Source organism: Mustela nigripes, chromosome 4 (genome assembly GCF_022355385.1).
Source record: "Mustela nigripes isolate SB6536 chromosome 4, MUSNIG.SB6536, whole genome shotgun sequence".
Lineage (NCBI taxonomy): Eukaryota > Metazoa > Chordata > Mammalia > Carnivora > Mustelidae > Mustela > Mustela nigripes.
Genome location: NC_081560.1, coordinates 14,843,884 through 14,868,121, shown reverse-complemented (window position 1 = coordinate 14,868,121; position 24,238 = coordinate 14,843,884). Strand labels below are relative to the sequence as shown.

The window sequence follows — 24,238 nt, the reverse complement described above, 5'->3', positions numbered from 1 at the left end:
GTGGTCACAAAAAGTTAAATTTGAAGAAACTTGCTCCAGTGACTTTTTTTTTTTTAAAGTAATCTCTACACCCATGGTGAGGCTTAAATTTACAACCCCTAACTCTACCAACTGAGCCAGCCACATGCCTTGCTAATCCAATGACTTTTAGGCTCAGTTCGTAGAGGTCACTGTGGGCAGAGCTGACTGTCCCCTTTCATCTGCTTTCCATATTGGGGCTCTGGTTAGACATCACTAGAACACCTCTGAAGTTGTCCTAGCCTCCCATTCTCCAATACAGACTATATGACCCAGAGAGGGTAAGTGACTTGCCCAGGGTCACAGAGCTGTTTGGAAGCAGAGCCAGCCTGGTGTCGGGTCTCCTAAACACTAGTCCTGAGTCTTGCCCATCTACGTCCCTGACTCACCCCCTAGAGTTTGGATTCCCCTCTCCAAGTGTACCTGGAGATTCAGAATACTGAGTCTGCAGTGAATCACAATGAGTCATAAATTATATTCAAAGAAATTATGTGGTCATGAACCTTTGTCTACAATCCAAACTGGTGGACTCATTCACTCACTTATGGTGCGGCCCTTTCTTAGCTGGTCCCCAGACCTACTCATCACTGCATGTGTGCAGTGAAGGTACAGAGGCTGCTCTGGGCATCCAGTCTTGTCCAGCCTCTTCGGCATGACGTTCTCATGGCACTGACATGACCAAACCCACTGCACATTCCTTCCTCTCTGGTCTTGACTCACACCACTCTGCTTCCTTCCTCCCCTGAAGCTGCCTCTCCTCTGTGTTCAATTTATGCCTCAATTATCCCCTCGGAGAGGCTCTGCTGCCCTAGTGCTCATCTCTCTGCTCTGATCCCATGTGCTGCTGCTGGTACCACTCACCCGGTTCTCACATCTGGCTGCTGTGTTAGTGACTCATTAACTGTGTTAGTGACTGATTCTTTGCTGTATGAGCCTCATCTCACTAACAGGCTGTAAGAAACTTGAAGGCAGGGTCTCTGGCTTGTAGCTCTGTATCCACAGGGCCCCCGCACGAGAGACAATCATAAAGGAGAAGGCCATCAGATGGGCATGTGGACGGAAGCTGTAAGCTGCGGGCCAGGGAGGAAAGCAGGAAGAAGATGAAGGGAGAGAGAGGAGAAGGATGTAAGGGGGTGGGTGGGGAACGTGAAGATGGAGACTAGACGGGGGTGGAGGAGGGAAGGTTCTTGTTACCAGAACTGAGTCTCCCCGATTTAGGAAAGTAACAATACTTCATCATATATTTTGAAGTTGTTAAGAGAGTCTCTCTTAAATGTTCTCACCACAAAAAAAGGAAAGAAATGGTAATTGTGTGATATGATGGAGGTGTTGACTGACTCCAGGGCAGTTATCATTTTGCAATATACAAGTGTATCAAATCAATACACTGTACACATTAAACTTACACCATGTTGTGTGTCAGTTACAACTTAATAAACCAGGAAGGGGAAAAAAATGGAAGAACAGCCTCCCCCCACAGGCAAGCCAGCCCTGGTGAGAACCTACAGCTGCTGGTGTCCCTGTTTATGTCATCCCCCATCTCTTTGGAGATGCCTTTCGCTCGGTCATATGTCCAGCAACTTTGTATTTTGTCAATCCTCCTCTTACCAAAATCTGCACTTAGCCACTGATCTAAGGAGGCAAAGGCTGATTGATAAAGACTGTGGAAGACCTTCAATGTCAGGACAAGGATTCTGGGCTTCACCCACAGTCAGGGACTGAGAGGGGCAGCGTGGGGTGGGCACTGAAGGGTCCTGAACAGAAGGGGTGGTATTGGCACTTGAAGAACACTTGTCTGACAGTGTTGTGCTGGATGACATCACAGGGCTTGGGGCAAGAGGTGGCAGCATGAAAGAAAGAGACTGGGGTGCCTGGTTGGCTCAGTAGGTTAAGCCTCTGCCTTTGGTTCAGGTCATGATCTCAGGGTCCTGGGATCGAGTCCTGCATCAGCCTCTCTGCTTGGCAGGGAGCCTGCTTCCTCCTCTCTCTCTCTGCCTGCCTCTCTGCCTACTTGTGATCTCTCTCTGTCAAATAAATAAATAAAATATTTTAAAGAAAGTAAGAAAGAGAGAGACTGGATGGAAAAGCCACTATTATCCAGGGGGACTGGCAGGTGACTGAGCTTGGTGGCGCAGAGGTTTGCAATGTCTCAAAGGGGATGCCACCATGAGATGAGCATTAATGAATGCCTGTTTCAGGCTGTAATGTGAAATAAGCCAGACACAGTACTGCGTAATTCCCCTTATAGAAAATAGAGAATAGGCAAACTCATAAAAACAGCTAGTAGAAGTTTCCAGGGATTGGGTGTGAATAGGAGTGAGGAGTTACTGCCTAAGAGAGTGTCCATTCTGGATGATGACAAAATTCTGGATGTATTTAATACCACTGAATTGTACACTTCAAAATGATGACACCAGCAATGGAATGATATCCGTGCTCATGGTGATCAGGAGGAAAAATATTGTTAAAATGTCTATATTATCCACAGCAATCTATAGATTGAATATAATCCCTACCAAATATCAACATCATTTTTCAAAGAATTAGACAAATAATCCTAAAATTTGTATGGAACCACAAAAGACCCTGAATAGTCAAAGTGATCTTGAAAAGAATAAAACTGGAGCTATCACAATCCCCGATTTCAAGATATACTACAAAGTTGTAGTAGTCAATACAGTGTGGTGCTTGCAGCACAAAAATGGACAGATAGATCAACAGAACAAAATAGAGAGCCCAGAAATAAACTCCCAATTATATGGTCAATTAATCTTTGACAAAGGAAGCAAGAATATGCAATGGGAAAAAGTCTTTCAACAAAGGGTGTTGGGGAAAATGAACAGCTAAGTGCAAAAGAATGAAACTGGACCACTTCCTTTCAGCATACACAAAAATAAGCCCAAAATGGATTAAAGACCTAAATGTGAGATAGGAAACCATAAAAATCCCAGAAAAGAGCAAAAGCAGTAATTTCTGTGACATCAGCCATAGCAAGATTTTTCTAGATTTGTCTCCTAAGATGAGGGAAACAAAAGCAAAAATAAACTACTGGGACTACATTAAAATAAAAAGCTTCTGGACAGCAAAGAAACAATCTCCAAAGATGACATCACTACTAGGTATTTACCCAAAGAATATGAAAACACTAGTTTGAAAAGATATAGCACCCCTATGTTTATTGCAGCATTATTCACAACAGCCCAATTATGGATGCAACTCAAGTATCCATCCATAGATGAATAGATAAAGAAGTACTGGTGTAAATATATGGTGGAGTATTACTCAGCCATAAAAAAGAGTGAAATCTTACCATTTGCAACGACATAGATAGAACTAGAGGGTATAATGCTAAGTGAAAAAGTCAGTCAGAGAAAGACAAATACCATATCACTTCATTCAAATGTGGCATTTAGGAAATTAACGCAAGGATTTTCAAATGCATGGGGAGTCAGTATCCCTAACCCCTGTGTTTTTCAAGAGTCAACTGTACTCATTTTAGAATCTTGGATTCCTCCCTTTTCTTTTCTGAGATCAGTTTCTTTTTTTTTTTTTAAACATGTTATTTATTTATTTGACAGACAGATCACAAGTAGGCAGAGAGAGAGGAAGGGGAGCAGGCTCCCTGCCGAGCAGATAGCCCGTTGCGGGACTCGATCCCAGGACCCTGGGATCACAACCTGAGCCAAAGGCAGAGGCTTTTACCCACTGAGCAACCCAGGTGCCCCCTGAGATCAGTTTCTTAATTTGACAAATGGAAGTACCATATATTGCCTAATTGGATGTAAATATTTTAAAAAATTTTAAAAATATATAAATAAAATGCAAAAAAAAATAACAGTATTTGCCTACCTCATAGGATTTCCCTTAAGTATCAAGTTAAAAATGTACATTTAAAAAAAAGAGAACAAAAATAGAGATAAAAAACATATAAGGAGAACTCTCCCCTCAGGAAATTCAGTCTTCCAATAAAAGTTTTTTGTCTTGGTTTTGGGTGTTTTTTTTTTTTTTTTAATGTTGTTGAGGAATATAAAAAGACTTGAAGATTAGGAACATAGTTTTATCAAAATAAAAATATTTAATATTATAAAGGTATCAATTCTCTTTAGGTATTAACTAATAATTTCAACACCATCCCAACTAAGCCCTCCTAGGTTTTAGGGGGAAATTAAGAGATGTTTATGAAGTGACTTCAAAGTTGTTCTAGAAAAATAGTACTGTGAAAACAACTTGGAAAATTCCGAAAAAGAATTTTGACAAGGGGGACTTACCCTACTAGATATAAAAAAATACTGTAATTAAAAGTGTCACATTGAACCAACAATTAAACTGTATCCTTTTCCCAAATGCCCTCTTTATTATATAAGTCCCCATATATACATGAATCTACAAATATGTCATTAGAACACAATAGAGAATTCAAAAATAGACTCAAATATACAAAAGATGGATTATTCAGAAAAATATATGAGTGCCACTGGTTAGGCATTTAGATATGACAAAGCTAGACCATGTTTCTTTTTTCTTTTTTTTTTTTTTTTAAAGATTTTATTTATTTATTTGACAGAGAGGTCACAAGTAGGCAGAGAGGCAGGCAGAGAGAGAGAGAGGAGGAAGAGCAGAGAGCCGGATGCGGGACTCGATCCCAGGACCCTGAGATCATGACCTGAGCCGAAGGCAGCGGCTTAACCCACTGAGCCACCCAGGCGCCCTAGACCATGTTTCTTATATTCAATTAAACCCAGGTAGATCCAACACTTAAATAAAAAGTATGAAACCAAATTAACCAATAGAAGGGAGAAGGATGCCAAAATGCTGTAAAAAGTAAGTTTGAAACCACTGAAAAAGACAAATCTAAACCTATTTTTTTTTAAAGATTTATTTGCTTATTTATTTGACAGAGATCACAAGTAGGCAGAGGAGGAAGCAGGCTCCCTGCTGAGCAGAGAGCCCGATGTGGGGCTTGATCCCAGGACCCTGAGATCATGACCCAAGCAGGAGGCAGAGGCTTTAACCCCCTGAGCCACCCAGGCACCCCGACAAATCTAAATCTAAAGAGGTACCTGCTTAGAAAATAATTTCTAATCTAGGGAAACTTATGAGCAACATGAGACAAAAACAGAAGACAAAAATAATCTGGAAGATGAGACTAGGGCAGATCAGAACATCTTCAAGGGCTTTGTATTGTTCAGATGGCAAATAAAGATACAAATAAAGACATTGTGGGTACACATTTTCAATATTTAAGGGCTATAATATATTCTTATAAAACAATAATAATAATAATAATAATATATAATAAAAGAAAAAGAGTGAACAAATTCTAAACCGGTAGAAGAAAGCACAGGGAGGAGGGGAGAGAAAAGCAAACCAATTCACTCTAATAAAGGATAAGGAAGGAGAGAATGAAAGAGATGGTTAAGAGGAAATATAAAATAAAATGGCAGAAGTTAAGTCCAAATATGTGAGTAATCACAATAGATATAAATGGATCAAATCCATTACTAAAAGACACAGAATAGCAGACTGAGTGAAAAAAATAAAGATCAGCTATATATACACAAGAAATGATTTTGGGGGTGCCTGGGTGGCTCAGTGAGTTAAAGCCTCTGCCTTCGGCTCAGGTCATGATCCCAGTGTCCTGGGATCAAGCCCCGCATTGGGCTCTCTGCTCAGCAGGGAGCCTGCTTCCCCTCTCTCTCTGCCTGCCTCTCTGCCTACTTGTGATCTCTGCCTGTCAAATAAATAAAATCTTTTTTAAAAAATGAAATGATTTTAAAGCAAAGCAACAGAAGAAAGTTTAAAATTAAGGTCTGGAAAAAAGAGACATCAGGAAAGATGTTAACCTAACCTAACCTCTTATGTCAATATATGAACATAAGAGAAAACAAAATTTAAGGCCCAAACCAGTATAAAATAACAACATAATAAGGTTAATCCATGAGACTAAGCCAATCATATGTTAAGAAGCAACAAGAGGGGGCACCTGGGTGGCTCAGTGGGTTAAGGCCTCTGCCTTCGGCTCAGGTCATGGTCTCGGAGTCCTGGGATCGAGCCCTGCATCAGGCTCTCTGCTCAGCAGGGAGCCTGCTTCCTCCTCTCTCTCTCTCTGCCTGCCTCTCTGCCTACTTGTGATCTCTGTCTGCCAAATAAATAAATAAAATCTTTAAAAAAAAAAAAAAGAAGAAGAAGCAACAAGAGATCCTCAAAATATCTGAAGTAAACTATCATGACTATAAAGAGGAAAGAACAAAGCCATCATCTTATTGAAAAACTGTTAGCTCAGCCAGGCAAAATCTAGCACAAGTGTCAGAGATTTATATGGCATAATTAATAGTATATAACAAAACATCTATATTCAATGAGAATACATGCTTTTTAAGCACACATGGAACATCAGTGAAGAGACTATGTAGAGAACAGAAAAATCTCCAATATTCCAAATAATTGAGAATATCCTCTGACCAAAATGAAATTAAATTAGAAAAAAAACAAAACAATAAAAAGGAGTGTTAATGGATAACACACTGATTAAAGAGAAACTCAGATCAATTACCAAAGAGAAATAAAATTAAAATTACTCTGTAACAAAGCTTGCTAAATGCAGCTGAATACTTCATTAAAAATAAAAAAAGACTGACCATAAATGAGCTAAGTACAGAACTCAAGAATCTAGAAAAACATAAAAAGCTAAAGGAGAAAACAAAGAGTAGAAATTAACGAGACCACACACATACACAAAATCAATAGAGAACAACAACAAAAAGAGCCCTGTTCTTTGAAGTTTTTTTTTTTAAAGACTTCATTTATTTATTTGATAGACAGAAATCACAAGTAGGCAGAGAGGCAGGCAGAGAGAGGGGGAAGCAGGATCCCCACTGAGGAGAGAGCCTGAAAATCTGGGGCTCCATCCTAGGACCCTGAGATCATGACCTGAGCCAAGGCAGAGGCTTAAGCACTGAACCACCCAGGCGCCCTGTTCTTTGAAGTTAATGCACAAACCTCTAGTAAGAGGGCCAAGAAAAAAGAGAGAAGTCACAATACACAGCATGAAAATGAAAGATGGGACATAGGCAGCAGATTTTTGAAACTCCTAAGAGAACACTGGGAACAACCTTGTATCAACAAATTTGAAATTTGAAAACCTAGATGAGCTGGACAATTTTCTAAAATATATACACTACCAAAATGGATTCAATCAAAAGTCTTAAACAAAAGTGGACTCTAACCTTTACGTAAATTAAATCATAGTTTAAAAACTCCTCCATATAACACCCTTTTGTTATCCCCCACTGCTCCCCTCAAAATAAATATTTGGCATAAATGACTTCAGGGGCACGTTTCACCTCTATAACCACACTCCAGCCACAACTAAGAGATGAATTTCTATCTTACATAAAGTGTTGCCGAGTTGGCGGGACAGGTGAGGAAGGTACCACTGGGGCCTGTGATTGACCCACCTATAGGTGCGTGGTCAGGACTGGTGTAAGAAATGATTTCAAAGTGACGTTAAGAGCCCTGGGCCCAGTAGAATATAAATGCCGAATTGTGTCTTAAGAAATCTGTTAGGGACTCTTGGGTGGCTCAGCAGGTTAAGCATCTGCCTTTGGCTCAGGTCCTGATCCCAGGGTTCTGGGATCGAGTCCCACACCAGGCTCCTTGCTCAGCAGGGAGCCTGCTTCTCCCTCTCCCTCTGCCTGCTGCTCCCCCGGCTTATGCGCCTCTGTCTCTGACAAATAAATAAAATCTTTAAAAAAAAAAAAAAAAGAAAGAAATCATTTAATGAGGTTTCCTAATTTGAGATCACTTATGATTTACATCATTTATAAGACCAGTACAAGAAAATAAAATTATAAAACAATCTCTCACCTGGAAACAAAGATGCTAAGTCACGTGACTAGCTCTGCAAGGTAGATATTATTCCCATTTCGTTGATGAGGAAAGCTAAGGCAGGTAACTTGCTAGGGCCACTGGCTCTCCAAGGAGCTGGATTTAGTCCAGTTCTGCACTTCTCTCTTGTCCCCTTGGGGTGGGGCTAGAGAGTGAAGGTCCCCTCCCCTCTGCCCTTCTAGGACTGAGGGGATTTCTGGTGGGGGAGAGAAGCCCTCCCCACTGGGAACTTACCAGGATGGGCTCCACCAGCTTCCCCTCCGGCATGACCGAGCAGTTCATCTTGGCGATGTGCTGCAGGGTGGCAAGGGCAGCCTGAGTGTTCCCGGTGGAGACATTGAAGCGAGCGGACTCGGGAATAAACTGGCACAGAAGGAAAGAGCATCAGAGTTCAAGTGCTGCGGACCCCGGGGGGTTCCATGATTACTGCTGTATAGTCACAGGCCTCAGTTTCAGGAGACAGAGGAGCAGCAAGCTGCTGGTCTGGAACAAACAGGGTCACGTTCCCCTTACTGTAGGCCCGTCTTGATGGTATCGCACCAATACTGAGCCCAGCCTAATACTTACTGCAAGGAAATGCTACATCCACTTGGCAAACAGCTGCCCCAGGGCCGCTCTACTGCCCTGTCACCCCAGCCTGCCCCCAGGCACCCTGCGATCTCCTACACGCGCCAGCCCACAGCACGACCACGGCAGGGACCCAAGCGCCCCCGATGGCGGAGCACCACTCCTGACAAGCCAGACCCCGCCACCCACTGATCACTGAACGCTGTACTCGGACTACACTACAGGCTGGTGTGCCTGGGCGGCTCCGTCAATTAAGTGGCTCAGGTCAAGATCGTGGGGTCCTGGGATCAGGCCCCATGTCAGGCTCCCAGCTCAGTGGGGTCTGTCTGTCCCGCTCCCTTTGCCCCTCTCCCCGCTCGTGCTCTTGCGTTCTCTCAAATACAGAAACAAATATAAATACATACATACCCACCTAACAAGACAGGCCTCCATGGAGACTGGGGCCTTGAGAATCACCTTGAACCACTCCCTGCCCTTCATGCTTCGATGGAGGTGGCGGCACCTGCTCACCATCCCGCGCCCAGCAGCCCCTCATCTCCCACTGGGACGATCCTGACTGCTCCCCTGGCTTTCCATGCACACAGGCTCCACGCAGCTGCAGACCAGCTTCCCAGCACACAGCCAGCACCCCCTGCCTCGAAGGCCCTCATAATCTGGACACAGGCCTGTCAGCGCCTCCCATCCCCCGCCCCCCACCAGCACCCTTCATTCCAGCCTACCTGCTCTCCCCCAAAGATTCTGCATTTCACACCTTCATGGCTGGGCTGACACCTGAGCTCTGCCCACATGCACTTGCCCCACTCTCTGGCCCTCGTGGTGCGGGCTGTTCCATCCCCCACGGCCAAATTCAACAGCATCGCCCCACTGGAACAAATCACTCTCTCCCCGAGCACCCACAGGATGAACGCTGTGACCGCGCTTACCGAGTCCCGTGGGCACCATCACCCTTTGTATTCGTATCTATCTCTTGCCCATTGACCGGCATGCCTTGATGGCAAGAACCATATCCTATGCATACTTTTAGCCTCAGAACCTCGTGCAGAGCCTGGTACATACTCGGTGTGAGTGTCCTCAATCCAAAGACAAGGCTGATATTCAAAATAATAATTTTTATAAAGGCAATAACATAGCTGTGTGGCTCACACATGTTGGACACTGTTCGTGTTCCAGGTTCATGAAGAGAGTCGTGTGCATTACCTTGTTTAATCTTCCACACGGCCCTAGGAGATATGCCCTATTCATGGCGTGGAACCACTCGTCCAGGAAAATGGGGTCAGGACCGTCTGTTTCTAACTGCACCGGCCAAGGCAGGCAGGCTGTTCAAGGATGGCCTGGGCCCATTAAGCCCCTGGAACCAGGCACCTACCGCTCTGGGTGGGACATCAAGCAACAGTTCGCTGCAGAGAAGACACGGACCAATGGGCTCATCCAGAAAAAAAATAGACAGGGCTCTGGGATCAGGTGTCGGGAGAAAGAGTTGAAGGTCATGGTGTTGCTTCATTCAAAGAAGGAAAGCTCTGATTGGGCTAGAATTTCTTAACCATTTGGAGGGATATCATGTAGAAGCTAGAACCTCTGGATTTTCAGAGAGAACTATTAAGACTGCAGGTAAACCCATGAGGAGGCAGGGTCCCCTCCACATCAGAAAGGACCTCCTAAGAACTAGGCCTGCCTACGGATGGACATAGGATGTCATCTATTAAGTCTTGAGTCTGAAAGTGTCCAAAGCCGGAGTGTTCTGGATGTGTGCTTGTGGTTGGGGTACGAAATACATGCCCTCCGAGGATGCTTGTGAAATACGAAATTCTCTGATTCTGTAGTGTTAGCACACACACACACACACACACACACACACACACACACACACAGCCCCGTCTTTGAACAATGAGGGAAATCCAGCAGAACCTAAGGAAGAGGTTGATTCTGTGGATTAGAGGGAGAGCAGAAGGACAGAACAGCTGGCCTGTAGTGGCCCGAGAATGTGCGCCAGGCGTCAGACTCCAACCACTAAAGGTAAGAGAAGGGTCAGCTCAAGTGGGGTGTCGCTGTGAGACGAAACTTCCAGCAATAAACGATCTGAGGCAGGCTAACGGAGGGGAGGGATGAAGCGGATTGAGACAGTCTTGAGTGAAGGAAAAAGGCAGAGTGAGGCTGATACATGTGGGGCAGAAGGACCCCTGGGCCAGCTGGAGGAGAGGACCAGAGGTTGCCCATGACCGAACAGCTCACCTTGAAGGCCAGGATGAGGATGATGCCTGGAATGGAGGCGATGCGAATCAGCCAGCGCCACCCGATGGTGGGGATGACCACGGAGGCCAGGCCGATGATAAGCAGGGAGCCAGCCAGCCAGAAAACCTGGGGAGAGGATGAGAGGTTACAATTCCTCCCATCAGGGCATTTGCCTGGCTCCTTGGTGGAGTGGGTGACTCTTGATCTGGGGTTGTAAGTTCAAGCCCCATGTTGGGTATAATAATTTCTTGAAAACAAAACATTCACAATTCCCCTTATCAAGTGTGCTCAACCCTGCCTCTCTCAGGAGCATTTCAGTATAAGAGGAGAGGTGAAAGAGGTCTTTAAGGAGCCCAGGTCCGGGTTCTACTCCCAGCACTAGCTCCAGGACCTAGATGAACAGGGAACATCACCCCACGTCTCCACGGCTCAGTTTGCTTGTCTATAAATAGAAGGCTCAGCTATACAAGGGGTCAGTACTGTCACCACAGTTTTAAAAATTGGAAACATTGACATTTTTCCCCCATTGAATAAATAAAAGATTAACTGGTTCCTAACTCAAAAACCACAAAGGAAAACATTAAAAATACTCTTTTCCTCTCCTGCTTCTTTGTCATCCAGTTCTCTTCTTAGAAGAAACCAATATTACCGATTTCTTGGGTCCTCCCAAAGCTGTTCTAAGCATATATAAGCTAATAAGGATATATCTCATTCTCTTTTTTCACAAATGGTATCATAGTATAAATATTGCTTTTTGTCCTGAAAAATGTATCTTGAATATCACTGTATATCAACAAACAACATGGCAGCCCATTACGGCTGGGCCTGTTGGTTTTGGGAACTAGAATGATTCCAAATCATTCCAATCAAACTAGAATGTTAGCCTAAGCATTCTCTCCCTACTGGAAGATGACACCTCCATTCCACCTCAAGAAATGGAGAGAAGACAATAGAATAAAAGACCTTTTGTGGGCAACTAAGTAAGGGGTGACAAAGGGGTGACTATTTTATCACTAAAGATTTCAACTACAAAAACCAAACAGGATTATTTCAGAAAGCACTGAGGGCTATGACAAAAGAGTAATGTCATGGGGAGTGACCAGGGATGTGCCTTCTGAAAAGGCAACAAATAAGAAGACCAGCAGTAAGCCGTTGTGATCGACCAGATGGCAGGTGACAGGTCACTGACAAGAATTTTAGTAGGGACGGCGCCTAAGTGGCTCAGTGGGTTAAGCGTCTGCCTTCGGCTCAGGTTGTGATCCCAGGGTTCTGGGATCAAGTCCCCCATCGGGTTCCCTGCTTCTCCTTCTGCCTGTTGCTCTCTTTCTCTCTGACAAATAAATAAATAAAATATTTTACAAAAAAAAATAATTTTAGTAGGGAAGTGGCAAAAAAATTCTATAACTGGTGATTTGGCACATATATTAGAGGTAAAAGTGACAGGGTTTGCTGATAGACACTGCAGTTGGGGGTCCATCAATAAGCGATGAATGGGAAGGACGTGGTAAGGATTGAATGGGGATGATGGCACAGGAGGGGTCCGGGATGGCTCTTGACCTTGTGGCCCAGATGACCGAGGGGACCATGTTTACTACTAGCTGAGAGTGGAAATGTGGAAATAAGACATTTCAGGGGGAAATGAGCAGATGAATTCTATCCACGTTGTATTTCTGAAGCGATAGTCCAGGGATTCTCCCGTAGGCTATTGGCTCGATCTGCGTCTGAAAGTCAAGGGGATGCTCTTGGTTGTAGGTAAAGATATTAGGGTTTACAGACAGAGGTAACTAAACCCATTGGAGTTCATTAGATGATCCAAGGAGAGGAGGAAAATAAGACTAGCGAGGAGAAGACACGACCAGGAAGCATGCCATGGAGTTAATGGCCAGTAGAAGAGAAAATGTCCACAGATGAGCTTGAGTAGGACCACGCCCATGTAATACGGTTAAGGATAAAATCCAAATAAGTCAAGCAGAGAAAGACAGTTACCATATGCTTTCACTCCTATGTATAGTGTAAGGAATGGCATGGGGACCACAGGGGAAGGGAGGGAAAACCGAAGCGGGGGCGGAATCAGAGAGGAAGACGAACCATGAGAGACTATGGACTCCAGGAAACAAACTGAGGGTTTTGGAGGGGAGAGGAATAATTCAGTCGGATGATGGAGGGCACGTGTTGTGATGAGCACTGGGTGTTATATGCAACTAATGAATCTTCAACACTACATCAAAAACTAATGAGGGGCACCTGGGTGGCCCAGTGAGTTAAAGCCTTTGCTTTTGGCTCGGGTCGTGGTCTCGGGGTCCTGACTGGGATCAAGCCCGGTGTCGAGCACGGGGCCTGCTTCCCCCTCTCTCTCAGCCTTCCTCTCTGCCTACTTGTGATCTCTCTCTGTCAAGTGAATAAATAAAGTCTTAAAAAAAAAAAAAAAACTAATGATGTACTATATGGTGGCTAGCAGAACATAATAAAAAAATAAAATAACACAAATGCAAATTGGTGCAAAAAGAAGGATAAGCTCCAATGCTAAGTATTAAATGTGTCTGCATCTGTCTATCTTAACAACGATCAAAAAAACAGGAGAAATGCAAAGAGTAACAAACAGCGTTTGTTATGTTCTTTGTCATTTTTTGTTGCCTTCATGGAGTATTGGAAAATTTTAAAATAAATCTTAAAAGTATTCTCCTACTGCTTTATTTATTGCTAAATATATATTTCAGTGAGAAGAGCTTTCTTTTTGGTGGGCCCCTGAAATCAGGGCTTTTGGACACTGATGACATCAGACATCAAGGACTCCTAGATTGATTGACATAGCTTCCGATGCCAAACCTCTCCTCGGAGACCAGCAGGGCCTGCGGCAGTCTTGGGAACATTCCAATCTCCTGGATAAATCATTCAGCTGAACAAGGCACTTAGGGCATGTCCCCACAGTCATGGGCCAGTTGTGGCCCCGAAGACCGTAGAAATCCTAGAGGGGAGATAGGCTGCCCTAAAGAGGCTAGTAGGTATGTCCCCCTCCTGAAGACTCAGGGGGGGAAGAGTAAGTCCATTCCAGATGCATGCCTAAGCTTCCATCATTCCACTGAGACCGGCCACCGGAATGTTTCCTGGAAGAGGCTACTGTGTTCTAAATGCTACTGTTGGGTGACAAAAGTCCTAGCCTCTTGAAATGGGACCCCTGGCATCCAGCCTTCCCAGTGCTCTTTAGTTAACACCAAGATAGAGTGCTAACCCAACAGACAACCAGCCAGAAGCAAAACCAAGGGCATCACATCCTCTAGGATCAGAAGCCCACATAGAATTCCTGTTTTATCTTACCTGAGACAACGGGAGCATGTAGCCTCGGTATTTTGTAGGCAAAAATTCAGTCTTTATGATTAGCCTAAACAGGAAGGGAGGGGGAACAGAATAATTGTGTTTTTATCAAAGAAAATGACTTGAAAAATCATAACTTTTCTTGTCACAGAGATAAAAAAAGAAAAAACATAGACTTCATCACTGTGAAATAAATATATGTATATACTGCTCTCAGCTCCTGGTTCCTGCTGATATTTGGTCTTTGACCCCAGTGTCTGACATAGAACACCTAGAATCCTTGGGCTTCCTGGTCCAAAGGAGCATCCTTTATTCTCAGGAGATGGCTTTTGGTGAGTGCCTAGATGGGGCCTCATCTTAAAAGACCAAACCATGATTAGAATCTTGGAATGTCCAACCCTGTCCTCCAACCCCTGGAGAGAGGAGAGGGATTGGATAATGATTTGATGCCTCCATGTCTCATGCCTCCATGAAGAGGCCTCCATAGAAAGCTCGAACATACAAGGTTTGGCGAGCTTCCAGGCTGGCAAGCCCATCTGTGTGCTGGGAGGGTGGTGGGCCACAGACTCCATAGAAACAGTAGCTCTTGCTCTCAGGACCCTTCCAGAGCCTGCCCTGTGTATCTCTCTTCATCGGGCCATTCACCTGTTTCCTCTAAAATCTCCTTTGAACTACAGCTGCAGTCATAGGTAGACTGTTTGCCTGGGTCCTGGGAGCTGCTCTGGCCATTCATTGAGTCCACAGAAGGATCTGGGGTAACTTGCATTTGTAACAAGTCAGATAGAAGGTGTGGATAAGCTGGGGACCTGCTGCTTGTGATTGGGGTCTGAGGTGGGCGGTAGCCTCTTGGGACTGAGCCTAAACCTGAGGGTAGGGGAGGGGTCTGAGCAAACTCCTGTTAGGAAGAATTGAACTAATCTGTAGAACAACCAGCTGGTGTTAGAGAATTGGCTGGTGTGTAAATAACCCGCACATTTAGTGTCCGGAGTGAAGATCTATCGGGTCGCCTGGGTGGCTCAGTCGGTTAAGTGCCCGACTCTTGATTTCAGCTCAGGTCATGAGCCCAGGGATATCAGATGGAACCTCACACGGGGCTCCAAGTAGAACCTACTTAAAGTTCTCCTACTCCCTCTGTCTCCTCCCAACCCCCCTGCTGGCGCGCGCTTTCTCTCTCTTAAGAAAAAAAAAAAAGTGAAGCTTTGTCACAAGTACTGAGTGTGAATGTGTAGAGGAAAACAGAAGTTTTTCCTAAACAATTGTGTTTTGCTGTATGTTTGTGAACAGCTAAAATCCACATAAGAGAATAAGAAACTTGCAATTGCCCTTCTGTTTACACGCTTCTTCTCAAAGTTCTTTTCAATCTTCCACCATTTAAGAGATATCATTCCCTCCCTCCAACCCCAAAAGTGAAAAGTGTTTTTGCCAAACCCTTTCTAAAATATACTTGGGGGGCCCCTGGGTGGCTCAGTGGGTTAAGCCGCTGCCTTCGGCTCAGGTCATGATCTCAGGGTCCTGGGATCGAGTCCCGCATCGGGCTCTCTGCCCAGCAGGGAGCCTGCTTCCTCCTCTCTCTCTCTCTCTGCCTGCCTCTATGCCTACTTGTGATCTTTCTCTGTCAAATAAATAAATAAAATCTTAAAAAAAAAATATATATATATATATACTTGGGAAATTAAAATACACCTGGAAGGAAGAGAATCGATGCCCAGAGCGAATGGAGGCAGTCGAAGCACAGGCTTCTCGTTAATTTTGTGAATAGACAAATAAATAGACTCCTACTCCCTTCCGTTTTCTAATTACTCTTCCCTGTTGCAATTATTAGCCAGGGTTTGGGCTTTCTTAACATATTTATCGGGCTGGTTCCTGAGGGTTGTTGTAAATGTCAAGCTAACTTCTACTCCTGTAGGGCTCCAAAGCTCAGAGCAGGCTTAATTTATGCCCCGGGGAGGGACAGTCTTTCCGCAACACATTAAGGTAATGATTGGGTGCTTTGATATCTCCTAATACATCCTAAGGGTAAACGGCTCCACGGCACCCAGGAGAGAGTCGGCTGAGGGCTCTGTGAATCTAAAGGAGGCTCCGGAGCTGCTGACCATTCAGCGGACACCTCTCCAGGCACGACACATTGTGCACTTATCCTAGGGCAGAGAAGGACCTGCAGCCGCCATCTCTCTCAGTGACCTCCCCCTGCTTTGCAAATGGGCTTAGACACAGTCCTCCGTCACAGGGCAATGGCATTTTATTTTTTTAATTTTTTTTTTTAAAGATTTTTATTTATTTATCAGAGAGAAAGGGAGAAAGCGAGCACAGGCAGAGGCAGAGGGAGAAGCAGGCTCCCTGCTGAGCAAGGAGCCCGATGTGGGACTCGATCCCAGGACCCTGGGGTCATGACCTGAGCCGAAGGCAGCTGCTTAACCAACTGAGCCACCCAGGCGTCCCAGGGCAATGGCATTTTAAAATGGCTACTCCTTGGGCAACTGGGTGGCTTACTCGGTTCAAGGTCATAACCTCACAGTCATGGGATCAAGTCCCGCCCAGGGCTCTGTCCTCAGTGGGGACTCTGTTTCTCCCTCGTCCTCCACCCCTCCCCCTGCTCATGCTTGCTCTCTCTCTCTCTCTCTCTCAAATAAATAAATAAAATCTTTAAAAACAAATAAATTAATGATATGGTTATTCCTCAATGTTACAGGTGGTTCTGGTCAAACAACTCTTCCAACACATTCTCAAGCAATGAAAAGACCGTGTTACCCACCTCCTAGGGCACTTTTGCTTGGCATTTAGTCTAACAAAATAAAGATCAACCTTAGGGACAAAAAAATTTTAACGCATTCACCTCTAGTGCCCTCTGCTAGCCTCACCACAAAACATCATTTTGTTTTGTTTTGTTTTGTGTGGGTTTTTGAGTTTTTAAATTTTTTATTAACATATGATGTATCATTAGCCTCAGGTCATTTTGATCAGCAAATAGCTCCTAGTGGAATTAGCTGCCATCCCTTCAAGAAAAATAAAAAAAAAAAATAAAAAGCTAAAAAATAATTAGCAGAAGTCAAGTCTTATGCATTTACAGCTCGTTGGTGCTCTTGGCCCGTGAACCAACCCCCCACGTCTGTGTAAGTATCTGGGGGTATAACGCATTCCTCTCTCAAGCCTCCTCTCGGTGAGGTCTTTACCCTTGTGCATGGCCAGACACGCCACAGCCCACCATCGTCCGCAGGAAGACAAACCAGATGTAAGACGGAGAGAAAGACGTCAGCAAGGAGAAGTAGGCTCCCCACAGGAACGAGATGAGCAAAATCTAAAGCAACCAAAGGAGACGTATTAGTGACCCTTGCCTCTCTGGAAGAAACTAATGGGAGACCATTTACCTTCTAAAGGCGATTTTTAATTTCCATCCGGAGGTTTGCTTCTCAGAGGAGCTAATTCTACAGGGAGCTCACCGATCTCTCACCATCATCAAATAACACAGTCCACACCGCTGTGCTGCCTGAAAGCCCAGACATCCCAAATTGCAACCGTTCTTCCACACTGCCCCACTGCATCCACCCGAACTTGTAAATCAGCTGCCCAAACTTGTAAATCAGGATGAAAAAACCTGCCCTCATTAGGAGCACAGGAAAGTGTTGTGTTGGGATGCGGATGAGGAGAAAATTTAAGGTATTTGTTTTTCCCCTAATTATAAAACTAATACAAATTCACAGAAGAGAATATGGAAGAAAAAGAGAAAAACAAAAATATTTCTATCTTGCTTGATTTCCCTACCCCAGAAAAGACTTGTTAACATACTTTTATCCTATTTTATTTTTTTTTAATTTTTATTTTATCCTATTTTCCTTGGTCAAAAGGGAAAATATATTTTTCGTGGCTATAAAATATTCCAGTGGTACTGTAGTGCGGGTAATATTATGCATAAGCCCTTCCCCTGTGGCTGAATGATGAGGTTTTCTCATGGTGGCAGTTAGCTATGGCAATGTACGTAATCTCTGTGGTTCTCTGATGCTCTAATCGGGCTAGATTTCTGGTATGAAAGAGATCAGACTAGGAGAATGGGTGTTCCCCAGGTTCTTGATTCGTCCTGCCAAACTGATGGTCAGAAAAACTGGACCAATACAATATGAAGCTGTCTCTACCCTTGTAGCCTTCTCCAAAGAGAGAACAAATCCTTATGGATTTGATACCCCCAAATTCATACCTTCTAATATTTTCCTTTCAATTGCTCCCACAATCAAATGTTTTTCAAGAAATGTTGACCATTTTTATTTTTATGTAAAAATGTCTTCTTGTGCTTTGTACATTTTTTGACATACTTGTGTTTTCAGTATGAAATTTATGAATGTCTATGATATTTACTTCATGTACTTCAAAACATAAAGCCAAAGCTGTAATTATTTTCCCTTGGGGCTTGTCCCCTTGTGCTTATGCTTAAGGAGGTCTTCCCTACCAGAAACGAGACAAGTGGAAAAAAAAAAAAAAAAGAGCGAGACCTAGGCTTCTAATCAGAAGACATAGGTTTCGATCTTACTGTTTAATCTTAGTAGGTACGTGACCTTGAGCAAGCGGCTGAGTTTCAAAGCTATACCAAAGTTAACTAATGTGAAGCTGCCTCTGTTTCTATGTGTCAGTCTCTACATTCTAAGATTTTCTAACTGTGCACACCCATCAGTTCCATTCCTGGACAACAGGGACCAGGTAGGAGGAAGGATACGCCAGGAAAAGACAAGAAAGCACAAAGACAAGCCTGGCATTGGGGCATATGGTGTCAGAGAAGGACATTTCCACCCATTCTGTCTGTAACAGACAGAGAAACGTCCACTAAAGAGAACCAGTGGTGACATCATCATGAAAGAAAATCCCACGTCATTCTTCAAGGCCAACCTACCTTCCAGCGGCCATATCTGTCAGCCAGGAGGCCAAAGAGGATGCTGAACACCATGTAGCCAAAAAACACCATCTGGAGATGGAGTGAGAAAAACATTATCCTGTAGGCAGTCCTAGAATACACTGATGAGCTGCATTTCCCATTCATTCATCTTCATGAAAAGTCGACTGGGAAGGGGAAAGGGGCGGAAGCTGGAGAGCGGCTTTTCACAAAGCTCTCCCACCTCCCTTTCCCACAGTCTGGGATTCAGAGGCTGATGTTTCCCATCGATGCCCGCCCCACACCCAGAGACGCTACCCCCCAGTAGAAACAGGGATTGGAGGAACAGGAAGCTGTTTTCCCTCTGATCCAAGATGGTGGCCCTGGTCTCGTTCTACTTGGATGTATAGTTGTGCATTTCCATTTTAAGAATAATTTTTTTTAAAAAAAAGCTCTATTCATTCATGACCTGCCTTATCCCACTTCTAGAAGCAATTTTCCTTTATGTTTTTACAGGTAAACATAAATTTTAAATAAACACCCAAACCAATCATCCATACAGAAACACTCTTCAAAACTAATATAAATCCGTTTCTTTTCCAACCTTGTTCTCACAATGGATTATCCTACGCTGATAAAATTCAAGAACCTGTGTATGATACCAGCATTTTAACTCAGTCTGAGCTGTGATCTGCTGTCTGTGCCTTCGGGCTACTTATTTTTTTCTTTCAAGTAGTTCCAAGCTTCACTTGCTTTCCTTTCTAGTAAGATCTCCGACTGATTGACTCTAGGGTAATCAAAGGAAAGATGTTAGCTTGCATTTCTAAGACTATTTCAATAAGAGAACTGGTTCTCTCTGCTGCCTGCTTTGCTTTCTCTTTTTTTCCCCCTTCCTTACACTTCATAAGGAAGACTCAAACGTATTTCTTCCACAGAGAACCATAAGAAAAAGAAAAGAAAAAAAAAACCCATCACGTCTATTCTTGAACAACAAAGCCATGCTTTTCTTCTGCACTGTGCTTTCCAGGATAGAAGGGGAGGGGGAAAGAAGCCAGTGCTTTCTAAATGCTGGTCTTGGGACAGATGCTGACTGATCATGAAATCTAATCAGTGCTGAGAAAAACAGTAAAAATAAGGTTAATGTGATATGTTTTGAATAAATCTAAATTTATTAAATACTAAGAGCTCTTGTTATTCTGGAATAATTTTCTGATTGTTGATATGAACACGCCCCCCCCCCCTTTGAGAGATGATGGTAGTCAATGGCAAGATTTTTTACCTCTTTCTTGTCTTCTAATGGCCTTAATTATCATATATATATATATCATATATATATATTTTTTTTATGTAAAACCTATGTCAGCCACTCAATTAAAAAAAAATCATTTCAGGGCACCTGGATGGCTCAGTGGATTAAGTGTCCACCTTCCGCCTTCCACTCAGATCATGATCCCAGGGTCCTGGGATTGAGTCCCGCATTAGACTCCTTGTTCCACAGGGAGTCTGCTTCTCCCTCAGCCCCTCCACCCCCGCCCCTCACTTGTGTTCTCTTTCAAATGAATAAATAAAAGTCTTTCAAAAAACTTTAAAAATCATATCAGTGTGGGTTTTGATTTAAATTTCCTGATGGTTAATGATGATGAACATTTTTTCATGTGTCTGTTAGCCATTTGTATGTCTTCTTTGGATAAGTATCTGTTTCATGTCTTCTGCCCATTTTTTGACATGATTATCTGTTTTGTGTGTGTTGAGTTTGATGAGTTCTTTATAGATCTTGGACATCAGCCCTTTGTCTGTAGTGTCATTTGTGAATATCTTCTCCCATTCCATGGGTTGCCTCTTTGTTTTGTTGACTGCTTCCTTTGCTTGCAGAAGCTTTTGATCTTGATGAAGTCCCAAAAGTTCATTTTCATTTTTGTTTCCTTTGCCTTTGGAGACATGTCTTGAAAGAAGTTGCTGTGGCCGATGTCAAAGAGGTTACTGCCTGTGTTCTCCTCTAGGATTTTGATAGATTCCTGCCTCACATTGAGTGCTTTTAACCATTTCGAGCTTATCTTTGTGTATGGTGTAAGAAAATGGTTGAGTTTCATTTTTCTATACACAGCTGTCCAATTTTCCCAGCACCATTTATTGAAGAGACTGTCTTTTTTCCACTGGATATTTTTTCCTGCTTTGTCAAAGATGATTTGACCATAGAGTCGAGGGTCTGTATCTGGGCTCTCTACTCTGTTCCACTGGTCTATGTGTCTGTTTTTGTGCCAATACCATGCTGTCTTGGTGATCACAGCTTTGTAGTAAAGCTTAAAATCAGGCAATGTGATGCCCCCAGTTTTGCTTTTTCAACATTTCCTTAGCAATTCAGGATCTCTTCTGGTTCCATACAAATTTTAGGATTGTTTGTTCTAGCTCTTTGAAAAATGCCAATGGAATCTTGATCAGGATGGCATTGAAAGTATCGATTGCTCTAGGCAGTACAGACATTTTAACAATGTTTCTTCTTCTGATCCATAAGCATGGAATGAATGGTCTTCCATCCTTTTGTGTCTTCCTCAATTTCTTTCATGAGTGTTCTGTAGTTCCTCGAGTACAGATCCTTTACCTCTTTGGTTAGGTTTATTCCCAGGTATCTTATGGTTCTTGGTGCTATAGTAAATGGAATCAATTCTCTCATTTCCATTTCTATATTTTCATTGTTAGTGTATAAGAAAGCAACTGATTTCTGAACATTGATTCTGTATCCTGCCATGTTACTGAACTGCTGTATGAGTTCTAGTAGTTTGGGGGTGAAGTCTTTTGGGTTTTCCATATAAAGTATCATGTCATCTGCGAAGAGAGAGAGTTTGACTTCTTCTTTGCCAATTTGAGTACCTTTTTTCTTTTTGTTGTCTGATTGCTGTTGCTAGGACTTCCAGTACTATGTTGAACAAGAGTGATGAGAGTGGGCATCCTTGTCGTGTTACTGAACTCAAAGGTAAGGCTGTCAGCTTTTCCCCATTGAGAATGATATTCACTGTGGGTTTTTCATAGATAGATTTTATGAAGTTGAGGAATATTCCCTCTATCCCTATACTTAGAATCATTTTAATCAGGAACGGATGCTGTATCTTGTCCAATGCTTTCTCTGCATCAATTGAGAGGACCATGTGGTTCTTCTCTCTTCTCTTATTGATTTGTTCTATTACATTGATGGATTTGCAAATGTTAAACCACACTTGCATCCCATGGATAAATCCCACCTGGTCATGGTGGATAATCTTTTTTTTTTTTTTTTTTTTTTAAGATTTTATTTATTTGACAGAGAGAGACACAGCAAGAGAGGGAACACAGCAGGGGAAGTGGGGGAGGGAGAAGCAGGCTTCCCGCTGAGCAGGGAGCCCGCTGAGCAGGGAGCTCCATCCCAGGACCCCAGGATCATAACCCGACCTGAAGGCAGACGCTTAACAACTGAGCCACCCAGGCGCCCCAGTGGATAATCTTTTTAACACACTGTTGGATCCTATTAGCTAGGATCTTGTTGAGAATCTTGGTATCCATATTCATCAGGGATATTGGTCTGAAATTCTCCTTTTTCGTGGAGTCTTTGCCTGGTTTGGGGATCAGGGTAGTGCTGGCTTCATAAAAAGAGTCTGGAAGTTTTCCTTTTGTTTCTATTTTTTGAAACAGCTTCAGGAGAATAGGTATTATTTCTTCTTTGAATATTTGACAGAATACTGCAGGGGATCTGTCAGGTCCTGGGCTCTTGTTTTTGGGGAGGTTTTTGATCACTGCTTCAATCTCATCACTAGATGTTGGTCTATTCAGGTTGTCAATTTCTTCCTGATTAAGTTTTGGAAGTTTATAGGTTTCCAGGAAGGCATCCATTTCTTCTAGGTTGCTTAACTTATTGGCATATAACTGTTGACAATATTTTCTGATGATTCTTTCTATTTCCTTGGTGTTAGTTATGGTCTCTCCCTTTTCATTCATAATTTTATTAATTTGGGTCCTCTCTCTTTTCTTTTGGGTTAGTTTGGCCAAAGTTTTATCGATCTTATTGATTCTTTCAAAAACCCAGCTTCTAGTTTTGTTGATGTATCCTACTGTATCTCTAGTTTCTATCTCATTGATCTCTGCTCTAATCTTGATTATTTCCCTTCTTGTGTGGGGGGTTGGCTTAATTTGTTATTGATTCTCCAATTCTTTAAGGTATAAAGAGAGCTGGTGTATTCTGGATTTTTCCATTTTTTTGAGGGAGGCTTGAATGGCTATGTATTTCCCCTTTAGGATTGCCTTGCTGTATTCCATGGGTTTTGGACCTAAAATTGGTCCATTGGTCCTAATGAATTGTTTAAGTTCTTCTTTGATTTCCTCATTTATCTAAACATTCTTAAGCAAGGTGGTCTTTAGCTTCCAAGTGTTTGAATTCCTTCCAGACTTTTTCTTGTGGTTGAGTTCCAATTTCAAAGCAGTGTGGTCTGAGAATATGCAGGGAATATCTCAGTCTTTTGGTATCAGCTGGCCCTGACTTGTGACCCATACAGTAAACAACATGTGTTGGAGAGGATGTGGAGAAAGGGGAACCCTCTTACACTATTGGTAGGAATGCAAGTTGGCGCAGCTACTTTGGAAAACAGTGTGGAGATTCCTTAAGAAATTAAAAATAGAGCTACCCTATGACCCTGCAATTGCACTACTGGGTATTTACCCCAAAGATACTGATGTAGTGAAAAGAAGGGCCATCTGTACCCCAATGTTCATAGCAGCAAAGGCCACAGTCGCCAAACTATGGAAAGAACAAAGATGCCCTCAACAGATGAATGGATAAAGAAGATATGGTCCAGGGGCGCGTGGGTGGCTCAGTGGGTTAAAGCCTCTGCCTTTGGCTCAGGTCATGATCCCAGGGTCCTGGGATCGAGCCCCTCTTCGGGCTCTCTGCTCAGCAGGGAGCCTGCTTCCCTCTCTCTCTGCCTGCCTCTCTGCCTACTTGTGATCTCTCCCTCTCTGTCAAATAAATAAATAAAATATTTATTTAAAAAAAAAAAGGAAAAAGAAGATATGGTGCATATATACAATAGAGTATTGTACTCTCCATCAGAACGGATGAATACCCAACTTTTATATCAGCATGGACAGGACTGGAAGAGTTTATGCTGAGTGAAATAAGTCAAGCAGAGAGAGTCAATTATCATATGGTTACACTTATTTGTGGAGCATAAGGAATAACACAAGGACGTTGGGAGATGGAGAGAAGTGAGTTGGGGGATATCAGAGAGGGAGACGAAGCATGGGGGACTGTGGACTCTGAGAAACAGAGGGTTTCTCAGAGGGTTTTGGAGGGTGGTGGTTGGGTGAGCCCAGTGGTGGGTATTATGGAGGGCATGTATTGCATGG

General features: G+C 43.3%; 1 protein-coding gene across 1 annotated transcript in view; it reads right to left on the bottom strand.

Annotated features, from left to right (window-relative positions):
• Positions 1-24,238, bottom strand: part of SVOPL (SVOP like) — a 73,657-nt gene that overhangs the window by 37,073 nt on the left and 12,346 nt on the right. The window contains exons 5-9 of the mRNA XM_059395604.1: positions 18,890-18,961; positions 17,184-17,308; positions 14,017-14,080; positions 10,702-10,827; positions 8,140-8,268 (exon numbers count right to left, since the gene is read on the bottom strand). Of these exons, the coding sequence (XP_059251587.1) occupies positions 8,140-8,268; positions 10,702-10,827; positions 14,017-14,080; positions 17,184-17,308; positions 18,890-18,961 (516 nt within the window). The remainder of the gene's footprint in view (positions 1-8,139; positions 8,269-10,701; positions 10,828-14,016; positions 14,081-17,183; positions 17,309-18,889; positions 18,962-24,238) is intronic.